The sequence below is a fragment of the Diadema antillarum genome, unplaced genomic scaffold, assembly GCF_040938485.1.
Source record: "Diadema antillarum isolate AM-2024a unplaced genomic scaffold, OU_Dant_1.0 scf00000028, whole genome shotgun sequence".
Lineage (NCBI taxonomy): Eukaryota > Metazoa > Echinodermata > Echinoidea > Diadematoida > Diadematidae > Diadema > Diadema antillarum.
The window spans coordinates 2043668-2069187 of NW_027270917.1; the positions used below are offsets into that span (position 1 = coordinate 2043668).

General features: G+C 38.0%; 1 protein-coding gene across 1 annotated transcript in view; it reads right to left on the reverse strand.

Moving 5' to 3' along the window:
- Positions 1-522: 522 nt before the first annotated feature.
- Positions 523-25520, reverse strand: part of LOC139735841 (uncharacterized) — a 39450-nt gene continuing 14452 nt past the window's right edge. Inside the window, exons 2-5 of the mRNA XM_071646590.1 lie at positions 15699-15910; positions 4180-4278; positions 1689-1786; positions 523-846 (exon numbers count right to left, since the gene is read on the reverse strand). Of these exons, the coding sequence (XP_071502691.1) occupies positions 523-846; positions 1689-1786; positions 4180-4278; positions 15699-15910 (733 nt within the window). The remainder of the gene's footprint in view (positions 847-1688; positions 1787-4179; positions 4279-15698; positions 15911-25520) is intronic.

A 25520-nucleotide genomic window follows, 5' to 3' on the forward strand; every position in this document is an offset into this window, starting at 1 on the left:
TTGGGAGACAAAGGTCAGATTGTAAGCACGCTGTACATGTACTAGTATTGCGACAAACGCTAGAAACACGCAATCATGACGTATACAGTATCAAGCAGGTTTAAGTCTTATAAGTTTACGCGTAAAACGCTTTCTTTTAGGCACAACGTGTGCGTCAATCAAAAGATTTAATATCATCCAATCACTTCCCGAGCATGTGTACTGAGCATGTGTACTGTAATGGTATATATTACGAAAGTGTAGGATTATACAAATATGACACATTTCCGGCTCTCACGGGAGGTATAGGCCCTACGATGTGCCGATGGCAGTCGATCAAAATGCCTCTGACGGAACCACTTCCAAAGTGATCTTGTTATAAAGGAAGGTTTGAAAAAATTGTCAGAGTATACTTGACCTGCACCAACGCCTGGACAATAAAAGTTATCCTAGCTGTTTTCTTTCACGACCCTACCCTGATTCCCCATCACAAGATTCCACCTGATTCCACGTCACAAGATAATGAGAGTCCTCCGCAAAGACTTAGTCATCGGAGGGGGACTCGGTTTGAATCATTGGCTTATACATGTCGGACGAATTCCGGAAAGCTATGGTGCGCACAGGGGATTTGGGCGTGGTTGGGCGAGGCGACGATATGTGGTAAACTGGATCTCTGGATACTGGGATGGCGCCACGGGGGATGGGCGTGGTTGAGCGGGATATGATGGATCTAGGCGAGGCGGAATGAGGAGATGGGGTACTGGGTTTTCCATTTCCCGTGTCGTTCCCCCAGCCCACGTGGTGCTTCCGAGGGGAAAGGGTGGCGATGCGATCGACGAGCCAAAACGTTTCCATTTCCCCTTTACCCTGAATAGATAAATATGATAATTATAAAAGTAATGATACGCGTTATCACACAATCGATATTCAGTTTTTTTCCAAATTAAAATTCAAAATGATACATATAATCGTATATAGTATGTACGCATTCATTGAGCAGAAATTCGCAAGAAAAAAAATATCATTGAACTTTCACATTTTAGAATGAGACATTACATCACCATGATTACCTGGATGTACCGTTATTGCACTATCAAACAGTGCTCAATATTTACTCTGATGAGATGTAGAAAAATTCAGACGAGAGTAATAGTATAGTTCTTTTTGATATCCAAATAACGGACATTACATGAAGGATAGACAAAGTTACGGAGTTGTAATGTTTCATACGATTCCAGCGTAATAATTCATTGATGTTAAATGAACAAAGAAAATAAAAAAACCCTCATAAACTCGGGTTAAACTATTGTTTAGTTGCAAATGATTGCAATAAGCAGCAGTGAAGACTTTAAGGGGGAGGAAATTTGAAGTTGTCGAATTATTGACCTCCAAAACATGATATTTATGGGAATTCCGTGTGAGCAAACCATTTGGAGAACATTCTTTTGCGGAAAAGGCATCATCAACAGTTACTAATCACTGATCTTGATATTTTGTTTATCATGACTGTACTACTTTTTGCGGCGATATTTGAAGATTAAATCTCTAAACATCTTTTATTCAACATCCGATTTCGATGAAACCACTATATTGTTTTGTTCAAATCCAACTTGAGCACGGATTGGAATTTCGGCTCAATCATGGGGCTACTATGGTTCAATTGACACATGATTATGTATTCCCTCCCCCCCCCCCCTCCTCCTTCTCACCTTTATTGTCACGGTGCCTCTCTTGGTGACTTCAAACATTCCAGGAGAGTGGCTTTCTAGTTCCAACTTCGTAGTCTTGCTAATATGAATCTTCAGCGCTGGAAAAGACGAGGGGAAAATGTGCGCTGGAAAGTGTTAATGAAATAAGTTGAGTGCATGGCAGTAATGTTAAAATCATTTAAAGCCGTAATAGTCCAGCGGCGTGGTCAAATATCTTAGACCTATTAATCGGTCTTGTCTAAAACTACCTAATTTGGCTCACATGAATAAACTGATATATTATAATAAAGATTTGATTTTGAGCCCTTTGGAATTCTGACCAGGAGTGCTATGGTAGCCATTTGCCAATGGCCACTGTTCAGTACAGATAACCTCTGCTCCACATGAAATGTTTTGGTCTACAGGTAGGCCAAATGTGTGTGTAATGTGTGCATACATTGACTCATCGTCACACAAAGGGATAAGCAATATGGTGAAAAGTACATATTTGCAGCAGTTTTTACATATTTATTTAACCAAAAACTACACGCCCAACACCATTAATTAGAGACAGAAAACTTTCATTTTTTTTTTCAGAAAATGAATGTGGCAGCAAACACTACGGGCAGATAACAGGCCCTACTTACTATCCTATATACTTCAGTGTTGAAATCTTGAACTCGATGCGTGATAACATCGGAAAACACGCCATTATAAATCAAATTGATATGATTTACGAATGATGCATGTATAGGCATTATTGTTTAAACAAATTACGTAATGCTGCAATTGTGATGCATTTTCTGATTTACTCACTATCTCTTCGATACAATGTGGCGGTCATGGCTTTCATTGACAAATTTCAAAGGTGTTCAATATCCAGATTTGTTTAGACGGTTTAATTCGAATGGGTACCAAATTTAGTGCTTTTAAACAAAACTTAGTATATTCATGACATGGTAATCATTTCACTTTGCCGTTTGACTAAAATCACGTACATTAGGCCTATATTAAACTGTACATATCTCTTTGTCGTCCTTTGATATTCTGTATGTTGCAGTGCCGATTGGCACCAAAATTCCCATAGCACTGATGTGCATTGTCCAAAGTCCTTCGTTTATTAAGGGTTATAAGGTGTCGTTGAGTACCTAAATTGGGTCACATAAACATAACTTGTAATACCCCTACCAAATGTTATTGCATTTGTCAACAGAAGACACCTTGAAATGAGGAGATGAAAGTGTTATAGTTAGCATTCCCCTCCATTTCGAACAATGCTATTTTGGGAGAGTAATAAAAAACACAGTTAATAGTGTTTTAAGATTGTATTTCTATTCACAGTAGTTTCCTTCATTGCATTGATTTTGTGTAACTATGTGCCTGTAAAATATTGTAATGTAATGTATCTTTTAGAGAAATACAATAAAAATTCACTGAATACTATCAGCTCCATTCGTCCGTTTACTTGTTTGTTTGCTTGTTTGCTTGCTCGCTTGCTCTTTTCTGGAAACAAGCAGGCCTGCTTGTGAGTCTGACCTTTTGTTGTTGTTGTTGCCACCCCAGTAAAAAAAAGGAAAAAAAAAGAGCGACATCTTGTGTATTACGAACAACCTTGAGCACGCAGGACGTAAGGAACAGCGGTCAACGCGCCTTAACCCTATCTATATATATACTATATATATAATGTATAGTACTGTAGCCAATACGTTTGCTCATGCTAATAAATATGCTTTAAAATACATCGCTAGTAAAGTTAATGTCAATACTCCTTCGCATTCTTCTGTTGCTACCATACAATTATATTTTTGCGTGATGTGCACTTTTAGACTGGACAAGAGATTGAAACCAATAGGTTGTAGTCATATCTGCGCAAGCCAATGATACGTCGACTTTTGTTACGTCGCATTGTGGTGATTTGTGAAGGGTTTCCTTTCTCCCACTGTTTAAATATTTCCCAACGCTCTCCGCCAAATATGCCCACTTCCGTGCCATATGTAACATCACGCAAACTTGTTTACACTATACACCGAGTGCCTCCTTGGCGCCACTTAATTCGACGCCACTTAAAGAGAGTTACAAAATAGTATACTAAACATACATTAAATTTGGCATATCGGAATGTCAGCTTAGTTTGAAATTGAATGGCAATTACATAGAATTGTTCATCAAGTTCATTCATCTAATGCCTGTCAGTGTTTTTCATCTCTCCTCAGCCGTAATCCCGTATTACTTTCCCGACATTTCTTCAGAATAATTATCCAGTATACGTTGAAACATGAAAATTAAAGATACGTTATGTTATTCCTACAAGCAATGTTCCTGCCCACTTAGCCACAAATGTCTACGTGATAAAAATATATAGTTAACATGCATGCCAATTTCTCCAAAACAGAAAACGGGATACTTGCTATGCACATTACAATCATCCCCTTAAACACTATATATTTTGATGAAGTTAGTTTTAAATCAAATGAACTTATAGTGAAAACATTAGACGTGGGATTTTTCTAACCTTCTCCACTTGATTCCATGCGTGAAGCAGTGTTGACGGTGTCGCCAAACAAACAATATCGCGGCATTTTCAATCCCACGACGCCTGCCACACAGCTGCCTGAGAACGACAGAAATCAAATACATCGTAATGCAGTATCGAAGATGCTATCGTATTGGAGTTTTTAACTTGAGAGGAAATGACTTTCTATGCACGATATTTCAAAAGTGGTATGCATAGGGAAAAAAAAAGAGAATGTACGTTGTATACATTTTCGCATTCAGTTTCACCCTGACTTTATGAAGTCCTTTTCAAAATACTGTCAATCAAGCTCGTCTTTACTCCTTGACGTGAAGTACATCATTTTGACGAGTCACTATGCAAACAGTGTGAGAAAACAGCATTTTTTTTCTTTTTTTGTGATGGTTTTGGGCTGTGCATTCGTGCACTGATGATAACTATGTATATATGGCCCCGACAAACGACAATTCTGCAATGACGTAACATGTTCAATAAATGATTGCAAAAGATTCTTGCATGCCATATTATAAACTCTCAATAATCGTTGCTTGGCAATGCAAGAGGACACCATAAGCCTTATACATATATTATGTATAATATATGTATATATATATATATATATATATATATATATATATATACATATATATATATATATATATATATATATATATATATATATATATATGACATGTAGGCATGTGGGTGTACGTGTGTGTGTGATAGAAAGGGAAAATTTCTGTACATTAAATTTGGAACACAAGTAATTTTCTACACTTCAACATCAAAGCAGTGGACGAAAGCATCAACTCAAATGATGAACCAGAGGCACTTAATTCATTGTCGAAACATGGACATGGGAAAACGGGTGCACGTCACGAGTTAGCCATCCACGAGTCAAATTCATCCCACGAGTCATATTGCTCGCGTGTAATACGGCCCACTAGTTTTGTGCAGCTCACTAGTCATACAACTCACGATATAGACACTAATTGAACAAGGCCCGTACACGAGCTCGACAACAAGTATAATAGGTTCAAGAGCTAAACGGTCCACGAGCTAAACACTAGGTATATAAGGCCAACGATCTCGTCACTAGGCAAAAGAAAAAGGCCCGCGACGTCGCCATTTCATGAAAGACATAAGTATACATAGGGCCAGTCGTGCTCTTGGGCCTATTTTACTTGGTGTCTAGCTCGTAGGTTATATGAGTTGTGGGTGTGGGTGTATGACTCATGAATCTTTTTTCAATGATTAACTCGTATGACTCGTGGGTGACCAGCTCGTGGGATGTCCCAGGAAAACAAACCCATCATCAGAAATGCATGGAAAGACAGTCATCACGAAAATGATGAACATAATCTGGTGAATTCTTGCCCTTGCTTTTTTGCCCGTCTGTTTCGCTTTCCACATCTTCACAGGTCCTACGCTGATCAAAGCAATTCAAATTTTGTGTGTGTCCTATATCTCTGAAAATAATTTATTAAGATAGCAGAAAGACACGTATCTGTTTTTTGTGAGATAGGGAAGGGACATCTGAGGTCTGAATTAGAGCCTATAGAAGCCGAAGTTTCTTTAAAAGAGGACGTTGAGATGGTACGAAATAATACACGACTTCACGAAATCTAATACTACAACACGAATATCGGGCATGCTGCGGAAAATAGAGTCTACCTTCCGTAGCCTTGTTTGCCCCTTTGAGCGTGTAGCAAACACATGGTAAATATAAAAGTGGATGCAGAAAATCTAGTAAATTTTCTCTTCGATCGTCACATTGCCGTAACTTGTTAAAAAAAAAAGAAATCAAAAAATGAAGAAGAAAAAAATATAAGCTTTCATTTATATCATAGAATTTATATAGGTGCAAATATTTAGTTAATAATTTGCATCAATCTATATCCAGGTTTCCTCTGCAGAAATGAGTACATAGAGTAAGTAATCGAGACGAAATGACAAAATGACGAAAAGTCCATAATTTTTTATCAAATTATATTGATCATTACTTTTTTTTCCAATTATCGGGCAACTTTTTTATGTTTACTTCATTAGATAAGTGTCTGTTGGGTCAAAATGTGTTCAGTAAAGTGTTTCGGTATTGATGGTGTTTTCTACCAATTCCCAAAGCTGGACGCGGGTAGTACCAACAATGTTCTCTAGCTCAAGCTGAGTAGAATCACTGTCGCAACTGATTAACAAATTTAATTGCCCTTCATCGACGTAAATAAACGCCGATTACTCAGTGTTTTGAGTAATAGCCATGATAAAAAAAAGAAATCATGGGCGTACATAGGCCTACATACTTGGGCGGTTCTCTAACCCATGACTCCTAATTGGTATACGATACACTGACTAATTGGTGTTTGGGGATTTTTTTTTTTTAAGGCAATGAAGTTCAATTCGTCAATCTGTTACAATAAAAACAACTCGGCACAAGAATCATTGATTTGAATAAACATGCAGTACCTACTGCCATAAGGCATCACCGTCTACGATGTATTTGGCGGACATCAGGAGGTCTCGGGTTCGAATCCCACCCGAGTAGGCATGCCTAGGATTTTTTTTAATCATGGCTATGATACTCAAGATACTGGATAATCGGTAAGTGACGTCAATGAAGAACAATTCGTCAATTAGTTAGTTGAGGTTAAAAAAAAGAAACTCAACCTATGAATCGTTATATATTGAGAACCGTTGTCATCAAAGAGATGTAGGGAAGGTGGAATTCCAGGCACATTAAAGGATGACGAAGAATACTTTACTGTGAAGTTCTGCCAAGCTGACAATTATTGATGCATTATAAATGCCAGAAATTGTATGAAAAATTGTTTGCACCCTAGACACAGTGACGGTGCTTTGACGTAAGCAATCTATTGACGAGATTTGTGTTGGCTTGTCTTTGAATAAATTCTGTCAAAAATACATTATGAAATCGAACTGAACTGACTTCATGTTGTTTTGTTTTTGTTTTCATTATCGAATTATCATTTGTTTGGTGAAGGTTTTTTCTCCACTATCTCGGGCTACAAGCACCATATACCGACTCAGAGCCCTCTATGGGTATACTATGGAGAGGGGGGGGGGGGGAATAATGTTCCAGACATTATTCAGCAATCGCAGAATGTAAAATACAAATAACAATGATATACTAGTATCTGAATGCGACTCAACTATCAGATGACTATAAAGAGCAGCAGACGATGGTGTTGTACTATCCATCTCTTGTACGTGCCCGATCAAGGGTGACTTTATATACTACAGTCATCATATCATTCTCACGATGATCGGTTGAGAGATCTCGGCTTTTACCATAACATCACGTAATAAAAAACACAAAATTTGATTAATTGATATAATTTCACAGAGTCATGTTCCAAGGATTCTTCATCAAGCTAATAAAAGAAAGAGGTGACGGTTTACACTCCTGTGTACAAAATACTCAGCGCGTGTGTTTGTGCAACTATGGGTATTTGTGCCTCATTAACGTTTTAATTTATGATATGTTCATTATAACTCGGTTGACTGATGGCATCATTACCAAAAACTGTTCGCTAAGTAGGCCTAGATCTATTGATCAAGGAATGCTTGTGTTGTACTGCGTTCTAATACTGGTAAATTTGCGGTTACAGCTCGTTATTCCGAAGGTTCTTTAGTCCGAAGGTGCGTTATTCCGAAGGTTCGTTATTCCCAAGATCCGTTATTCCGAAGGTTCGTTAATCCGAAAATGAAATAAGGTTCGTTATTCCGAAGGTTCGTTAGTCCAAAGATGAAACAAAGCTTGTTATTCCGAAGGTTCGTTACGGACCCTATATCATTTCGGATCAACGAACCTTCGGAATAACGAACCCTATTTCATTTTCGGATTAACGAACCTCCGGAATAACGAACTCTTTTTCATTTTCGGATTGAACCTCTAGGTATAGGGAATTTGTGTGTTTCGGATTAACGAACCTTCGGAATAACGAACCTTCGGAATAACGAATCTTCGGAAAAACGAACCTTCGGAATAACGAACAGCATCCGCGTATATGTTTTAAACACTAACTGACCTCGCTGGACTCCTGAACCCTTTCCGTGCCAATTAGTCAAATGTGCACAAATTTCACACACATATACCTATGGACATTTTTTTTTTTTGTGGCACACAGAAAGTTAATCATGACGTAAAGCTCTTCGTCGTTACATTTTTTTTTCCTGATTATAGCTTGTCCCCGTTATCGGCCGCTTTAGTCATTCTGCCATTGCCAAGTTGAAACTCTCAATTAAATTACCTGATGAATTGTCCGGTGCGAAGACACAAATCCATCAAAAGGATTACCGTTATCGACTTGATGGGTGCTCTTTTTATTACGGGGATGTGACGATTTCACTTTAATGATACTAATAAGGCAAGTCTCCGATGTGTATAAATAGCACATGAATGAAAGAGGTATACGTAGGAACTCAGGGATAAGCTATAGATCATAATGCCGTCCAAATATTTCGTATCTAACCAGTTTAGTGTATGATTATAGTGTTATATTTTCACGGTTGCTCCTTGGATAGCCCTACTGTTGAAGTAGGCGTTTATGAATAACATCAGTGTTTAAAAGGTCATCTCAACACATGCAAGCGATTTCATTATTTTCTTTAAATTCAATTCAATTCAATTGATTTCCATCAACAAGAAGTAATACATAATACATAATACACATTTGTCAATTCATTTTAAAGAAATACAAATCATAGAATATAGTATAAACTATACTAATAATTATAATAACGGCATATATTGACAATCATATAATGGTTTTCAAGGTTGCAGGTAATATTTCGATGAATGACACTGGAAATTACAGGGACCCTGTTTTGTTTCTTTTTTCGTAACTTGTTTCAATAGTGCCAAATTCTTGCTCAATAGACAGTTGCCTTGCTATTCAATGCTGATGTTATCGTTGTTTTCTCTACCCAAATCTACAGTAGGAACTCATTCGCGACTCGCACATTCCTTTTTTTTTTCTTAAATGTCGTTACATGAGTAGCAGTCAAAACAAATCGACAGCAACTGCCAGACTTCGATTGTTCAAGCGAAGGTTAACTCGTCGTCGTTGCCACGGGGAGAGACTCTTTTAAAAATACACGCCGAATTTCGACAAAACAGCTTTGGTTTTTTTCCCCGTGTATCAAACGTTGTTCGTTTCGTTGACATCTTCTGATGGACATGAGGGGAAGTGTATACGTGACACTTAACTTCTCGTTTCTCTTTGAAATTTGACTTCTACCGTAGACGCGAATGATTCATATGAATAGCGAAAGACATTCCTGGATATTTCATATCATCACGATACAGCCGGGAGGTCGTTGATGACACATTAAGGGCCGATGCAATTAGCTCAATCGTCTATACTCTCCTTAAGTGCTCTCAGTGAATGGGCAGAGGCAAAGTTTGAAAGAATGGCTTGCGTTAACAATTCAAGAGTGGTACTGCGTTGCACTTAGTGTGGGAGTACATGACTTTACAATGAAAGTAAACATAAATGTTTAATTCAACCCTTAAATCACGCAGCGACCTGCATTTAGATCGATTTTCAAAATGTACGATTTAGTACTTTTCCTATATGACGTAAAACGTTCAATGCATTCTAAGATTTTGAGGAGTTTTTTAATAAAGGATTTGAGCAGAGGGGACAAACTTGATATTATAATTACAATAACAAAATTGGTTATATAAACATTATATATATGTATATATATATATATATATATATATATATATATATATACATATATATACACTGATATACCTCCATATTATTCATTCCTTTGTAAGTTAAAAAACAACATTAACCATTTTCCTTTCGACTGACAATGAAAATATTTCCAATCTAATGGGTAATTAGAGGATTAAACTTCAACAACAACAACAACAATGAAGCATTCAAGCGAAATAACTTGTTTCATATGCGCGATATGTTTATCGAGCAATAGATGATGTGGCCAATAATGACACAACGAATTTGAAGAAAGCACTAATATTAAATTGCTTCGGTCGCTTTCTAGGGACTCTGATATCCACCACGTGATATGATCATCTAGCAGGGTCTGATAGAAAGTCTGAAGTTTTTCATTTGGTAAGACATGTAGACTACTATGCTCAAAACGAATTCATAAATACACAGTATGATTTTTTGTGGATGATAATGATATTGCGCAATGCATGTTAGGCTGCCGTCATGGCATTATACCCCACACACACGCCGACGAGGGATTCGTGATATCGCTGAATTTGATTTGATTTGTTGGTGATAATTAATACCTCCAGGTAAGGAGAAGCAGAGCGGATATTGTCAAAGTTCAAAATGAATTAATGTCCTTGAGTAGTAGAGCAATACACTGGATTGAAGTGTGCTCTTTGAAATGAGAAAAATGCGGCCAATTATTACGAAAAACATTGACAAGCATGGTAGCCCGACACATCTTCTTGAATTTGCAATACACGCTGCTAACCCAGTTATTTCTTTGGTCTCTTGTTAATGCAAACTCCCTGTCTCTTTGCCTAGAGAAAAACACTGTTTTGTCTTAAAATCCACTCATATTTCGGAAACAAACATCACGGAGAAAATATTGAGTCCACAATGTCTGACTCTGCATGCGAATGACGATGTCTTGCCAACAACTTCAGTTAGCAGATGTTTGTTGACAATCTGCCGTATGCACTAATGTAATACCACGCTCATTTTACATGTTGTGTTGCCGGCTAGCCACGCATTTTTAGGTTTGACTACTAAATCAGTTTATCTTCAGATCTAAATGTGTAAAAAAAAATGAAAATTACTACACAACTTACGACTTGGTTATAAATGTAAATCGGCTGCGTCGATTAGAAAAAAAAATGTCCAAACATTTTGATCAATCAAAAGGGATGCGTCTTTGAAGAGCTTTCAACCAAAAATGCGCTAAATCCATTGATATATAATGGATATGGCGCAAGCTCTTTGAAGCAAGCTCTTCATATGTAAATTATGAGGAAATGTAGTCTAAATTCCAACCGTGACATAAGTAGATGCTATGCAACTATAGACTGCGAGGAAAAAGCAAAACAGAAAATGTTGACGAAATTTGCAAAATCGCGTCTGCTCAAACAGTGCGGATAAGGTGAAGATCACTGAAGAACAGATTTTTTATCATGATCATGCAAGTAAATGAATGAAAAAGTATAGAAATACAAAAACAATACTCGTCCATTTCCAGGTATTCATCTATTTATTTATTTATTTATTTATTTATTTATTTATTTATTTATTTATTTATTTATTTATTTATTTATTTTTATTCGAGCCATGATTTGACCAGTACACCGGCATTGGCATAAAGAAAATACTGGAATAGATTGGCATACAGCATTAAAAAAAAAAAAAAAAAAAAAAAAAAATCACAAAGCGATAGTTTCAGAGTGTGGGTTTACACCAGATGGTTTACTTTAAGACCAGCCGACCTGAAAGCAGATGATTTATCATTATAGACCATTCTGTCCTAAATTTGCCACTTTCGACGATACTTCTATCGGTAAAGTGTTAATATCCGCACTCATGTCTTTTTCCCCTTTGCAGTATTGAAGCGAGTTAAAGAATAAATATCAGCTGCTGTTAAAAATCAATATTTGAAAATTTTGATAAAGATGTGTGCCGAAAAAAGTCAAATTTGCCACAAAATGTAAGTGACTCGTGGCTTATTTCTGAAATTTCTCATCTGCTCATTTCCATCTCTTGTTGGATGTCAGTCATGTGCCAGTTGATGACATGTTATTTCTCGCTTGATAACTGTTTCTGATATCGCTTGCAGAATTCCCTAAATGATACAAATAATTAGATTGAACCGGTTGAGAAGGTATATGAATAACGTAATCTTTTCTGAGTGCGTCTCGTCAATTAGTGATGAATTGAGCGGTTTACCACTCTCTACCGATGAACCGATGCCTGTAACCATGGTTCCGACGAATTGTTAAAAAATGATATTAATGAATACAATAAAAATTAATGAAGTCAAATAAAATCTTAGTTTTTAATACCGAGGGATAATGCCACTCAAAAAGAAGAAAATTGAAATGTTAAAATACCATTTGGCATAGTTATGAGACCTAATATAGTATGGACCTTCAGAATATCAATGCACTCATTGATCAGTTTCTGTTCTTACATTACACAGCGAGCCTGTATTATGGCGGTGGACACCGAAGCCACCTTTCATTTTCATAAATGCACACGGATACGGGATGCAATAAGCAGACAAAAACCAATGAGAACCTAATGGAGGAACAATACAATGAAACTAGATTCATATCGCTGCTTTTACCATGCAGGTGGCAGACATTAATTGTGAACGCTGAATTCAAAAGCTTCGGTTGATATTTCTCGTCGTCTAAGGTAAGTTTTTGGTGTACCAAGAAGAAGAAGAAAAGACATTCTATGCCACTTTTGCATATTGCATAGACAGATATGACGTTGTCATGGCTCAATGCTAAGGATTGTCAAATTCTGTCGACTGAGCGATGTGAGGAAGACTTCATCGCAAGTGTGACAAATTTTCCCACGCTGATGAACCTTTTATTGAATGGTAATATTCTATACAAATAACTGCATAGTAATGTCATGACGGGAAATGTTTAGTTTGGTAAATCCACTCACCCATATCTTCTTTTGAAAGCATTTATAGCAGTTATGCTTCTCTGTATCTTATTTTCCCCATTGCTTCGTATCAGAAACTTTGGCAGGATGTGGGACGATGAAGTTGTGTGGCTCGTCAGCGGGAAATATTGTTAAGTAGTGCCTTTGAATAACATTGAGATTCCTATCTTTTTTTTAATGCTAGGCAATCAATACTAATATGCGTGATGATCTGTTGGGGATTATTTTAAAGATATCTATGAATACAGTCACAGATACATGTATGGATTTTCTGTGTTTTTTTATTACATCCCCTAAATGAAATTTCGGTCTAGAAGTCAATCCTTTTTTTTCTTATAATTCAGATTTGTAAAACGAAAGCAAAGACTTACCTCTTTACAAAAGATATCCTTTGATTATGTAGGTCCCATCGAAAAGAGACAATGACCTTTCTATACATGTGTTATTATTATGTCTACCTTTATATACTGTCAACTCTCTAATGATTTCAGATATAGGTGGACTAACATTCAGTGCCTCAATAATTTTTACGTTTGTCTCTATACCTTTGATTTTCCACATAATCATTGTTACTGAATTTTGATATCTTATGCTAGAAGAATATTGAAAAGATGATAGTGCATTGACTGCTCCTCTAGGTTAGGCTACTTCATATAGTCAAACTATGCTCTGCATTCCTCCATTATATGATTATACACGGGTTTATTCATTTTCAGGGATTTATACGGGGTGTGTTACTTTCCATGCCTAATAACAGTCGGGTGCAAAGCGGAGAAGGTATAAGTTCAAACTTTCAATATTTGAAGGCAAGAGAAGAATAAATGAAGTATATATTCTGGAAGCGATGACTTGCTCAAGTAGGATGACACGCTGAAAAATCTAATCATATCACACTGTAGATATTTGGATATTTTAACTTCCCTATATGAGAAAAACAAAGCATAAGCGGGGCATGCGCTCACAGACATCTATTAATAGGGCGCATGGTAATGAAGCCGATAAACAGCTAATGATTGTCTGCCCTTGTTTAAGTTTCGACTTCACATTACTGGGAACGTTTGTTTGTTTGTTTGTTTGTTTGGTTGGTTGGTTGGTTGGTTGGGGGTTTTTTTTAAGGGGGGGGGGGGTTCACGAGTCATTGGTAATTCCCTTAGACGGAAGAACGTATAAGGACGGAACCGTCGGAAAATATGGTTGTGGATTTTTTTTTCACGAATTTCACCCTCTATTTTTCTTTTCGATTTTTTTAAGAGAAAAAAAAGAGGAAATGTGTATGCGTGTGTGTGTGTGTGTGTGGGGGGGGAGGGGGGGGGTTCTGCGGCCCCTGTGTTATGCTATTTACACTTTCTATGTTTGTGAGCGGGGGGTACGGGGTCTTTCACAAACGCATCCATAGTACTGGTACTTGCAGACCCATTTGTATGGGAAGACCATTAACACGCATCACACACACGTTCGCAAGCGCGCACGCAAACACACACACAATCATGCCCTGACGTCTATGACTGTATACTATAACGGATATAATACTCGAAAAGGTACTATCTCTTTCTTTTCCTATTTGAAAGGATCTACTTTTGATCTCGTCATCGTTGAAAAGATTAAACTTCCATTAGTTGAAGGTGTTCCAACTTTCATGTCCATATACAATTTAAGATATCCGCCCTATTAGTGGTGTTAGAATAAAAGATAAATAATCATGAGCCGACCATGATTCTGGGCCATTGACGGTGATTGAGTCATCCATTAAAGTTGTGACATGGTCACGTGTTCTGACATTGAAAAGTGTCTGATTAAGAATTGAATTCAGAGGATAATGACATCAGTACATTCACCACTTTTGATAAAATCATAATCATGGCTTTGATTATAATGATTATAAGTGTCTTCTTCACTGAGGTTCGATCTGTTTTCATTATTATCATTATCATTGTTATTATCATTATTATTATTATTACAATTATTATTATTATGGGGGGTTATCCTATACACTGTATGGTGTAATCACTCTCCTGGGCCCCGTTTTTATCAAAAGATATAATCTATTATAAGTTTCCTTTCCACACAGGCTGCCATAGACTTATATACCATATGAATCATCTATTATAATCAATTATAACTCTTCATAAAACCTTTTTGTTGTTTGTTTTCCCATCATTATTTTATATCATGGCATAAGAGTAGAACTAGACTTTTAGCGACGAGAAGTGAAACAATCAGAAGAAAGCAATCCATTTGTTCAGTGACATATTTCTTAAGATAGAGTGATCTGCTTTATTATCTTATCAAAAAAGATTTTGCATTACTTGATAAAAGAACGTTCATAATTTTGGATCGAAAATATAGAAAGGCTGTGTCGCATCAATATATCTATATATTCATAATCATTACATACCCTAATGTGATGTTGATTTAATATGCAACCATTTCCATGGCTATCAAATTGATGAGATAACAATTTTTCTTCGATGCACTGATATAATAGATCATATTTCCAGCAAATTAGATTGTATTTCCATCAAATAGAAAGTGATACACAATAGAAACATGTACAATCGCCATTTTATATCTTTTAACAATTCTTAACAATCGTCAATTAATGTCTTTAACAATTTTTACAAATAGGTACATATTTTTACAAATGAGGTACAATTTCTAAAATAGATTATGTAAGAACAATCATTTAAAGAGAAAACAATGCATATTTTTTCATGGCCACCAAAAAAAAAGAAGATATATAATGATGGAAGACAGCGATATACTGAAAAGCGGAACTTTTGCATCCATTAATATAAAAATCTAAAATTTGAAATTTACTTTTTTTGCTTTAAATTCGGCAAAACATGACTCATGGCTTACCCGAGTGAATTCCCACCCTGAGTTTGAGGCGTTCCGTAGTCCTGTGAGGTATCTTGTAGCTGAGAACGAGGCGTATAAGTTCCAGCGCCATGGTACAGACTTCCCACGCGTGTCGGTCGGTGGCTTCGGGCAGGCCCGACACCACCATGTAGGCGTCACCGATCGTCTCTACCTTGTACACGTCGTACTGGTCAATGCAGCCGTCGAACATGCTATGTGCATCAGATTGGAACATGAGAAAGGAGGAAGAGGAAATAAGAGTAATCTGTCTTTTCTACTGTCATAGCATATAGAAGAATATAAAAGAAGGCAATATCTCTTCAGATTCACAGGAAAACGAATCAAAGTTATCTCGAGGAAGAAATATCCTATTCATTCTTATTTGATGGAAAGCTCGAAGCACGCTTTTTTGCATGTTATATAGCTACACACATTACACATAACTGGATAAAGCACATAAATATATTTTTCATTGTTATTGTTTCATTCATTTTCATGTACACGTGTGTGTTATGATTTTTTTTTAATAATATACTTTTCCTACTGTGCCTTGAGCATGTTGAGCACATTAGTCATGTGGAATTGGCGCATTACAAGTACCCTGTATCATTATTACTACTACTACTACTACTACTACTACTACTACTACTATCATTATTATTATCATCATCATCATCACCTGTGTGTTTGTTTTAGTTAAATGAATTGATTGCTTTCATATACGTAATTCGCTTTATCTATACGAATGCATACTGTGTATGTACCATTGCCATTCCTAAGTCTCGACGTCTTGATGGGAAAACAGACAGGTGGATTAAAAAGATTGATTAAATCACTTACGTCTCTTTCCTCGACCTTCGTCGAGAGATACATTTCTTCTTCTGTATTCTATATGTCATGGCCCGAATGGTTATCAATTTGCACAAAATAAAAGATGGAAGAAAGCAACATACAATGGTATAATCGATCGGCTGCAGCATTAGCCTTGTATGTTACGTCTTCCGTTTTTTAAGGGGGTGTTATAATTAGCTCTTCACTCTCGTGACACTTTAATATATTTACATGAATATTTCATCTCACTGACATAGATAGGTACTGCATCACGATAATTAAGATGAGAATTCAGCGGGGTCCCCTCCCCATTTTTATGTTGCACGGATCATAAATGAAGGAAAAGCAATTTAGGCACCCAACGTATGGACGGTGAACTATCTCTTGAGGTCGACTGGTTTCCATTTGATGGATTGGCAATACTACAGAATAGATGAAGTTGATTAGAATGCTCGTGGTAATCACATGTACTTTCAATCAAAATCCTGTCCTAAAATAAAAGATCTTAATGCATTCGATCAACGGAATGTATACGCAATGACAAAAGCTTTCCTGAAGAATTTCGATTTCAAGAACAGGGATGGCATTCATTGTAGATCATACAAGGAAAAGTAGAAATTACGCGGTGCGTAATATGTCCCCGCCGGAAGTAGCATTTTGTAGAAAAATGTACAATATAGGTCAAAAATCAAGGTCAAAGGTCAAAATTCTGTGTAGAAGTTTTGAAGCCCTCACCTAGTGCCATCACATAAAGCAAACAGAATCGAAATCAGGTTAGAAATGGCGAAGGAGTAGCATTTTGTAGCCAATGTACAGTATGGGTAAAAAATCAAGGTCAAAGGTCAAAGAAATCAAAGGTCAAAAATTCTGTGTAGAAGTTTTGAAACCCTCGCCTAGTGCCTTCACATAAAGCAAACGGAATCGAAATCGGGTTAGAAATGGCGAAGGAGTAGCATTTTGTAGCAAAATGTACAATATAGGTCAAAAATCAAGGTCAAAGGTCAAAGAAGTCAAAGGTCAAAATTCTGTGTAGAAGTTTTCAAGCCCTCACCTAGTGCCATCACATAAAGCAAACGGAATCGAAATCGGGTTAAAAATGGCGAAGGAGTAGCATTTTGTAGCAATATGTACAATATAGGTTAAAGGTCAAGGTCAAAGGTCACAACTGAAATTCTGTATAGAAGTTTCAAAGCTCCCATGTAGTGCTATCATATAAAGCAAACAGAATCAAAATTGGCTCATAAATGACAGAGAAGTAGCAAATTGAAGATTTTGATCACACACGGACGGACGGACACACGGACACACGGACACACAAACACAAACACACAAACACACACACGTACGGAGCCCGTTTCATAGTTCCCTGCTCGAACTCGTTCGGCGGGGACAAAAATAGCTAATTGATACGTAGCTGATTATCGAGTAAATATTCCTTACGACATTTTTGCTCTCACGCGACCGAATCGCCAATTTGACGTTGAAACCTTCAGTCAAACATTTTTTAATTTCGTCGAGTCATGTTTCTATAAATTATGGACAATTTCAATGCATGTATTAAGAAATAATATCTTGAATTAGGAACATGACACTTCGTTTCTGAAGTCTCATGAAAAGATTTCTCGTAACTTTTCGTTTATGTAAATATATCACACAACGAATAATGGACTAATGCCCATAAATCACAATTACAGGCTTAAATCACGTACTAGTAAATATATTGTTCAACATGAAGAACATTGTTTTGTAACGACATCACCGCTTTGGTTGTACATGTAGTTTATTGCCGTATAACCTGGCAGTACACATTCAAATTCTCAACACCATTGAACAGGTTTTGGCCATATGAAAGAAAGAAAGAAAACATATATATATATATATATATATATATATATATATATATATGTATATATATGTATATATATATATGTATATATATATATGTATAATCATATATATATATATATACATATAGAGAGAGAGAGAGAAAGAGAAGAGAGAGAGAGAGAGAGAGAGAGAGTAGGCCTTACTTAATTCTGCAACTCGCTTTTCTCTTTATAAACAGTGCCACAAGGCCAATAAAAATGAAATATGCCAAATAAAGCTTCCAAAACAAAATATCAAACTGATTTTGAATGATAGGTGATCAATACTATTTATTGATTAGAAGTACTTTGGATTTTGAGATGTTTTTCTTTTGATTGATTGAGGCCTATTGAAACCTATTCCGCAAAATAAAACACAAACGCATATCACACTGGCGTGTACAATCAGATCCACGCAGCTTTGAAAGCATCTCGCGCTTGCATTAGGATGCCTGTTCATGAAAATACTGCACTGACAATATATGACAATGACAAGATTTGAAAGGATTTTTGCTACATTTGCTGTTAATTTTTCACACCAACCCCTTCGTTCATTCTACAGGGAGCCCCACCCGCCCTCTCTCTTTCTTTCCGCGGGATGTCAAATCCGGTTTCTGATGCAAGCATCATCACAACAGTCACATGTCAACATTTTCATAATCACCTTAGTCACTCTACAGCATTACTATATGATTCATTACGGTATAAAAGCTTTAAGAGATGGTTTCTCCTGAGACTAACCCCTGCTCATATCATCATATCCATCACTTTAATGGAAGAGATTTTAGACATTGATCAACCATTCTTCCTCCGATAGATCTCCCAAGGGCACGGTGTTGACAGAAAACAACTAGGCTTTCATGGTGTTGGTGCTCGGGGTAACCATTGGTAACGCATCATACTTTTATGAATATAAGAGCTTAACCACTCAAAAGGGAAAGGGAAATTGGCGAGAGGCACGACAATACAAAGACTACCAACACTTTCATCGGCTGAGATTGAAAACAAAAGGGAAAGGAAACTGAAGAGAAGTTGGATATATTATAGACACATTTTGTGATAGAGTTTTTTATACCGTCAGTAAGGAAGGACAGTAATCGGTTCGCGACTAAAGAATTTAAAGTAACAGGTGTACACGTGGATTGAGTGAATGCAGCAAGCAGGTTTTTAGAAAGTTAGGACAATCCGTTCAAAAGTCGTGAATTCTTAATGTTTCGGTGCTGCCCATCAATTACAACAGTTCGTGACATCACGGCAGAAAAACGATAAAGAGAACATGGAAAGAATTTACCATATTTTCAGTTTTCCAGCACAATAAAAGAGCGATTGACTTACCGCACTCAGAAAGCAGAGGTTATGTTATCAGCCTTAAGATATTATGCCAGTAACAAGTCGAAGGAATGTGCCTTTTTTATTGAAAGAAAATGAATTTTTGCGAAATTCTTTTTACAATGTATGTTTTCTATATAAAATGTATTTCTCATTCACGAATTCGAGTAGTCTAATCCAGTGATAGTGGAACCAAGGTTTTAAAACTAAATAATTCTAGATCGGGATCTCCAATTTTCTTCCAACTTCACAGATGTTTTCCTTATACGCAACGTTGCCCTATTTGCCCAATGTATACCTGTGAAAATTTGTCCTTTAACATTTTTTGACATTTGAGATGAAAGAATTGAGATAAGGCGAGGAAATTGGCATTCACGTTCGGCGTCAATCTGAAGACACGTTCTTATCAACTATCTTGCATTTCAAGTCATGGCAAATTCCTTTGCTGTTATGGTCAATCGCACATGGTCTCAAATTAAGTAACTGAATGAGTCTTGTGCATGTTGAAATTTCTTTTGATTTGATAAATAAAACATATCATTATGAAAAAAAGTAATTGAATAAATTTTTTCATGAATTTCTCTGACGTTTCGTCAATATTCCCCCCCCCCAAAAAAAAGATTTACACTCTGTTTAAAAAAATGTCAGTAAATATTTTGCATAGTCAATGTGCCAATAAGACTCTCGTTTGTGAGTGTGTGTGTGAGTGTATGTGTGTAAAACGTTCAAATCAATTTGTAATGTCCATTGAGTTTCTTTGCTTCGTTTTGACAACATTTTCTATGCTCAATGACACGCGCCAGTTAGCACAGATATATAATTAAGTGTTTTTCGTTTGTTGTTTTTTGTGGAGGACGGTGATTTTACCACTGAAGAAAACACTTGATTATGTCCCTGATTAAAATTGATTAGTCATGAAAACACATGGAAAGACGGGCCGAGGCTCATACCTTGGAGTATGGGTAACAGCTATTGTTTACAGTCGCATAGAAATGGAATGCCGTGAAACTTGCATGACCCTGTAAGTGCAAAGAGCCACTACTGAAAGGTTTTCGTTTACACGTTTTTTTTACACGTCACTGCGCTGAAGGAGAGGCGCCACGAGATGTTATGTTGGGAGCAGGCTCGACCTCCCCCCCCCCCCCCCCCCGTAGTCTGCTGGAGGACAGCAATTGCAATATCGATGAACAGATCTTTCCAAGGACGACTGAAAAGCTCTTAATGATATGATTAATATCGATATCCACCATGGTGTCAAATATTGCCTTGGCACAGATTGCCTTCTGTGCCAAGGTGAACACGAGGAAAGACAATGTCCCAAAGAGAAAGAGAGGGAGAGAGAGAGAGAGAGATGGAGGGAGAGAGAGATGTAAGCATGTGATGAGCAGTATGGATGTTGATCACGTGAGCAATATTGATATATTACGTCATCGCCCACGGTCCAGATCTTTTCATCCAATTAGAAACGAAGAAGCTCATAAAGAAGGGGAAAACAATAACGAAATTGGAGAACGAAACTTTCACATGATAAACACATTTTTCATTAAGACGAGCCAATGTTTAAATCAGTATAATGGTCAAATTTAATAATCAATCATTCGGGTTTCGAACAGTTATTCAAGCTGCGCGTGTTATGATGTGTCCGATTCCATCAGATTTCTCATTCCAACGGCGTATTCCTTTAACATTTTATAAGTTTATTCATTGACGTATAATAGCATTGGATTCCACGAGTTGAACACGTAAATCATCAGCTCACTACACTGTCAATGACTGTGGGTGATGCTCGTTATTCCAATGGTTCGTGAATCCAAAAAATGAAATAGGGTCCATTATTCCGAAGGTTTGTTAATCCGACATTGAAATAGGGCTATTCCGAAAATAAATAGGGGTTCCTTCATCCAAATATTTTGTGGTGTTTATATTCCGAAGTTTCGCTTTTCCAAAAGTTCTGTTGTCCGAAAATGAAAAGGAGGTGCGTACTCATGAGCCTTCGGAATCATTATTCTCATCCTCAAGTTTTCGATAAGTCAGGTAACTTTTCTGACTTTGATTTATGAAATTTAACTGATTACACCAAGATTGCCAATTGCATCAAGTCGTGTGTTAATAAGTACGTCAGACCGGCGTGAGAGTTTGCTAGGACAACAGGGCGCCAAAAGTTTGAGTTCAAAATAGTTAATGATGGGTGTACGAAAAACTACTGGCTGCGACATCTTGTATGGTGTTTAACACTAACAAAACCAAAAGTACAGTGATTGCTGATACATAATCAATACTACTACTACTAAGGTTTTATTTACCCAGGGTAGCCTCTTCAGTGTTGCCACTGCACTGCCAGAGGGCCCTGCCATTATTATTACCCTAACGTTGCAAGGTATCTATTTTTACACCTGGATCGAGAGGGACGTGGTGGGTAGAAGCATCTTGTCTAGCCCAAAGACGTAAACATTGGGCGGGATTCGAACTCGGGTCCTCCGATCGGGAGTCGGGAGTCTTATCCACTAAGCCACAGCGCCCCCACAGCAATATAAGAATCGTTATTGTCATTGTCTCTATAAAGGTCAATCGAGTTCTATTTCCGTTTACAATGTGCGTCATGGTCGCTGTGCGGCATTCAAATAGACCTTGTTTACAGTGCGAGGCTCGGCCGCGGCTCGGCCGCGGCCGTGCCCAGCCCCGCTTCAGTGTAAACGCGCAAAAGGCCAAATGCGAGGCCAAAATTGGCCTCGCATTTGGCCTCGCTCTGGAGGTGGTCTCCGCCGCGGCCGAGCCGCGGCCGAGCCCGGCCTTTTCTTGGTGTAAACGTAAACTGGGCCAAATGCGCGGCCAATTGCGCGGCCAATTTTAGTCTGGCTTCCAAACCCTCTGCCTGTATCTTAGGCTATTCAGAATATTAACCTCCTCAACGTCGAAAACTAGTGTAGTTTAAGGTGGTTTTGTCCTGCAAAGGATTCTTTTCTTTGGCAAAGGCCTTTGCCCGAACGGCGACTTCGTCGCCACGGAATTCATTTGGCAAAGGGTCTGAAAACCAGACAATACCAAATTGCGTTTGTTTACAAGCAGAGCGCCAATACGACAAAATATTGAAAGGTTTGAATCAAAAGCGCGGCCGAGCCCGGCAGTGTAAACGGATAAAATTGCGGGGGCCTGGCCTCGCAATTGAGGCTGGGCTCGGCCGCGGTTCGGCCGCGGCTCGGCCCAGCCCCGCACTGTAAACGGGGTCATAGTGTACATGACATGGATAACGCGTGTATATCGAGGCAGGGCCCCTCCCCGCAAAAATTATCGTTATTCTCAAGGTCTAAGAGAACCGTTTCCTGACAGGTGATCACAAGCTATAATGATATAGAAAGCTTGATATTTGACGGTCTCAGGGTCAATAACATATTCAGTATAAAATCTAAATTTCTAGAAATGTAATGAATTAATAGTGCAAACAGTGCAACTATCTCCATTTTCAATTTACTTGAACATTTTGTCGAAGAAGTGCGGAAGAAAGTAAATTCTTATCAAAGAACTTTGTCTATTATTCTGTGGGTTAGATGAGAATGTTGAATTTGAATAAAAAGTCAATTTGACGACATGCTCGAACATGCTACGTCCTCTTTCATCTATTGTTAAGTGAAAATGGTTTACTCTTTGGCAACGGCGTAGCCAGGATTTCATATTAGGGGGGGCGGTTAGTGTGCGAGGGAGCGAAGCGACCGAGCCCGAGCGAGCGGAGCGAGCGAGGGGGGGAGGGTGTGGGAGGGGGGTGTCCCCCCTCCCACGGTGAGAACTTTTTGCATTTTGATGTTGTAAATGGTGCAATTTGATGCATGTTTTTGCGCGTTTTATCGACGTGAAACAGTTCCACTTGTTTAAGGTAGCAGTTTATTTTGATGTAGATTATCATTGAACAATTTGCCTATAAAATGGTATAATTTAAATACACTTCTTGTATTAATTCTTTTCACTGAATATCATGAACGCGACTGAACCCGAGCGAGCGGAGCGAGCTAGGGGGAGGGGAGGGTGTGGGAGGGGGGTGTCCCCCCTCCCACGGTAAGAACTTTTTGCATTTTGATGTTGCAAATGGTGCAATTTGATGCATTTTTTGCGCGTTTTATCGACGTGAAAGTCCCACTCGTTTAAGGTAGCAGTTTATTTTGATGTAGATTATCATTGAACAATTTGCCTATAAAATGGTATAATTTAAATAAACTTCTTGTATTAATTCTCTTCACTGAATATCATGAACGCGACTGAACCCGAGCGAGCGGAGCGAGCGAGGGGGAGGGGAGGGTGTGGGAGGGGGGTGTCCCCCCTCCCACGGTAAGAACTTTTTGCATTTTGATGTTGTAAATGGTGCAATTTGATGCATGTTTTTGCACGTTTTATCGACGTGAAAGTCCCACTCGTTTAAGGTAGCAGTTTATTTTGATGTAGATTATTATTGAACAATTTGCCTATAAAATGGTATAATTTAAATAAACTTCTTGTATTAATTCTCCTCACTGAATATCATGAACGCGACTGAACCCGAGTGAGCGGAGCGAGAGAGGGGGGAGGGTGTGGGAGGGGGGTGTCCCCCCTCCCACGGTTAGAACTTTTTGCATTTTGATGTTGCAAATGGTGCAATTTGATGCATGTTTTTGCGCGTTTTATCGACGTGAAACAGTTCCACTTGTTTAAGGTAGCAGTTTATTTTGATGTAGATTATCATTGAACAATTTGCCTATAAAATGGTATAATTTAAATACACTTCTTGTATTAATTCTTTTCACTGAATATCATGAACGCGACTGAACCCGAGCGAGCGGAGCGAGCTAGGGGGAGGGGAGGGTGTGGGAGGGGGGTGTCCCCCCTCCCACGGTAAGAACTTTTTGCATTTTGATGTTGCAAATGGTGCAATTTGATGCATTTTTTGCGCGTTTTATCGACGTGAAAGTCCCACTCGTTTAAGGTAGCAGTTTATTTTGATGTAGATTATAATTGAACAATTTGCCTATAAAATGGTATAATTTAAATAAACTTCTTGTATTAATTCTCTTCACTGAATATCATGAACGCGACTGAACCCGAGCGAGCGGAGCGAGCGAGGGGGGAGGGGAGGGTGTGGGAGGGGGGTGTCCCCCCTCCCACGGTAAGAACTTTTTGCATTTTGATGTTGTAAATGGTGCAATTTGATGCATGTTTTTGCGCGTTTTATCGACGTGAAAGTCCCACTCGTTTAAGGTAGCAGTTTATTTTGATGTAGATTATTATTGAACAATTTGCCTATAAAATGGTATAATTTAAATAAACTTCTTGTATTAATTCTCCTCACTGAATATCATGAACGCGACTGAACCCGAGTGAGCGGAGCGAGAGAGGGGGGAGGGTGTGGGAGGGGGGTGTCCCCCCTCCCACGGTGAGAACTTTTTGCATTTTGATGTTGCAAGTGGTGCAATTTGATGCATGTTTTTGCGTGTTTTAACGAGTTGAAACAGTCCCACTTGTTTAAGGTTGCAGTATATTTTGATGTAGGTTATCATTGAACAATTTGCCTATAATATGGTATGATTTAAATACACTTCAGGGCTTTTTACACTTGTGTTTCTTAACCCCGGACTTTCTCTGACCCAGGACTATCGTTAGTCCCGTACCAATTTTTCAGCTTTTTACACTCGCCAATTAGTCCCGTACTATCTCTTGTCCGGGGCTAAGGAGAAAACTGACCTTTTTACACTCGTATTTCTTAGCCCCGGACTTTCCAAACCACATGAATATTCATAATTACGCTGTGTACTGTACACGTACACGCACGCACCGG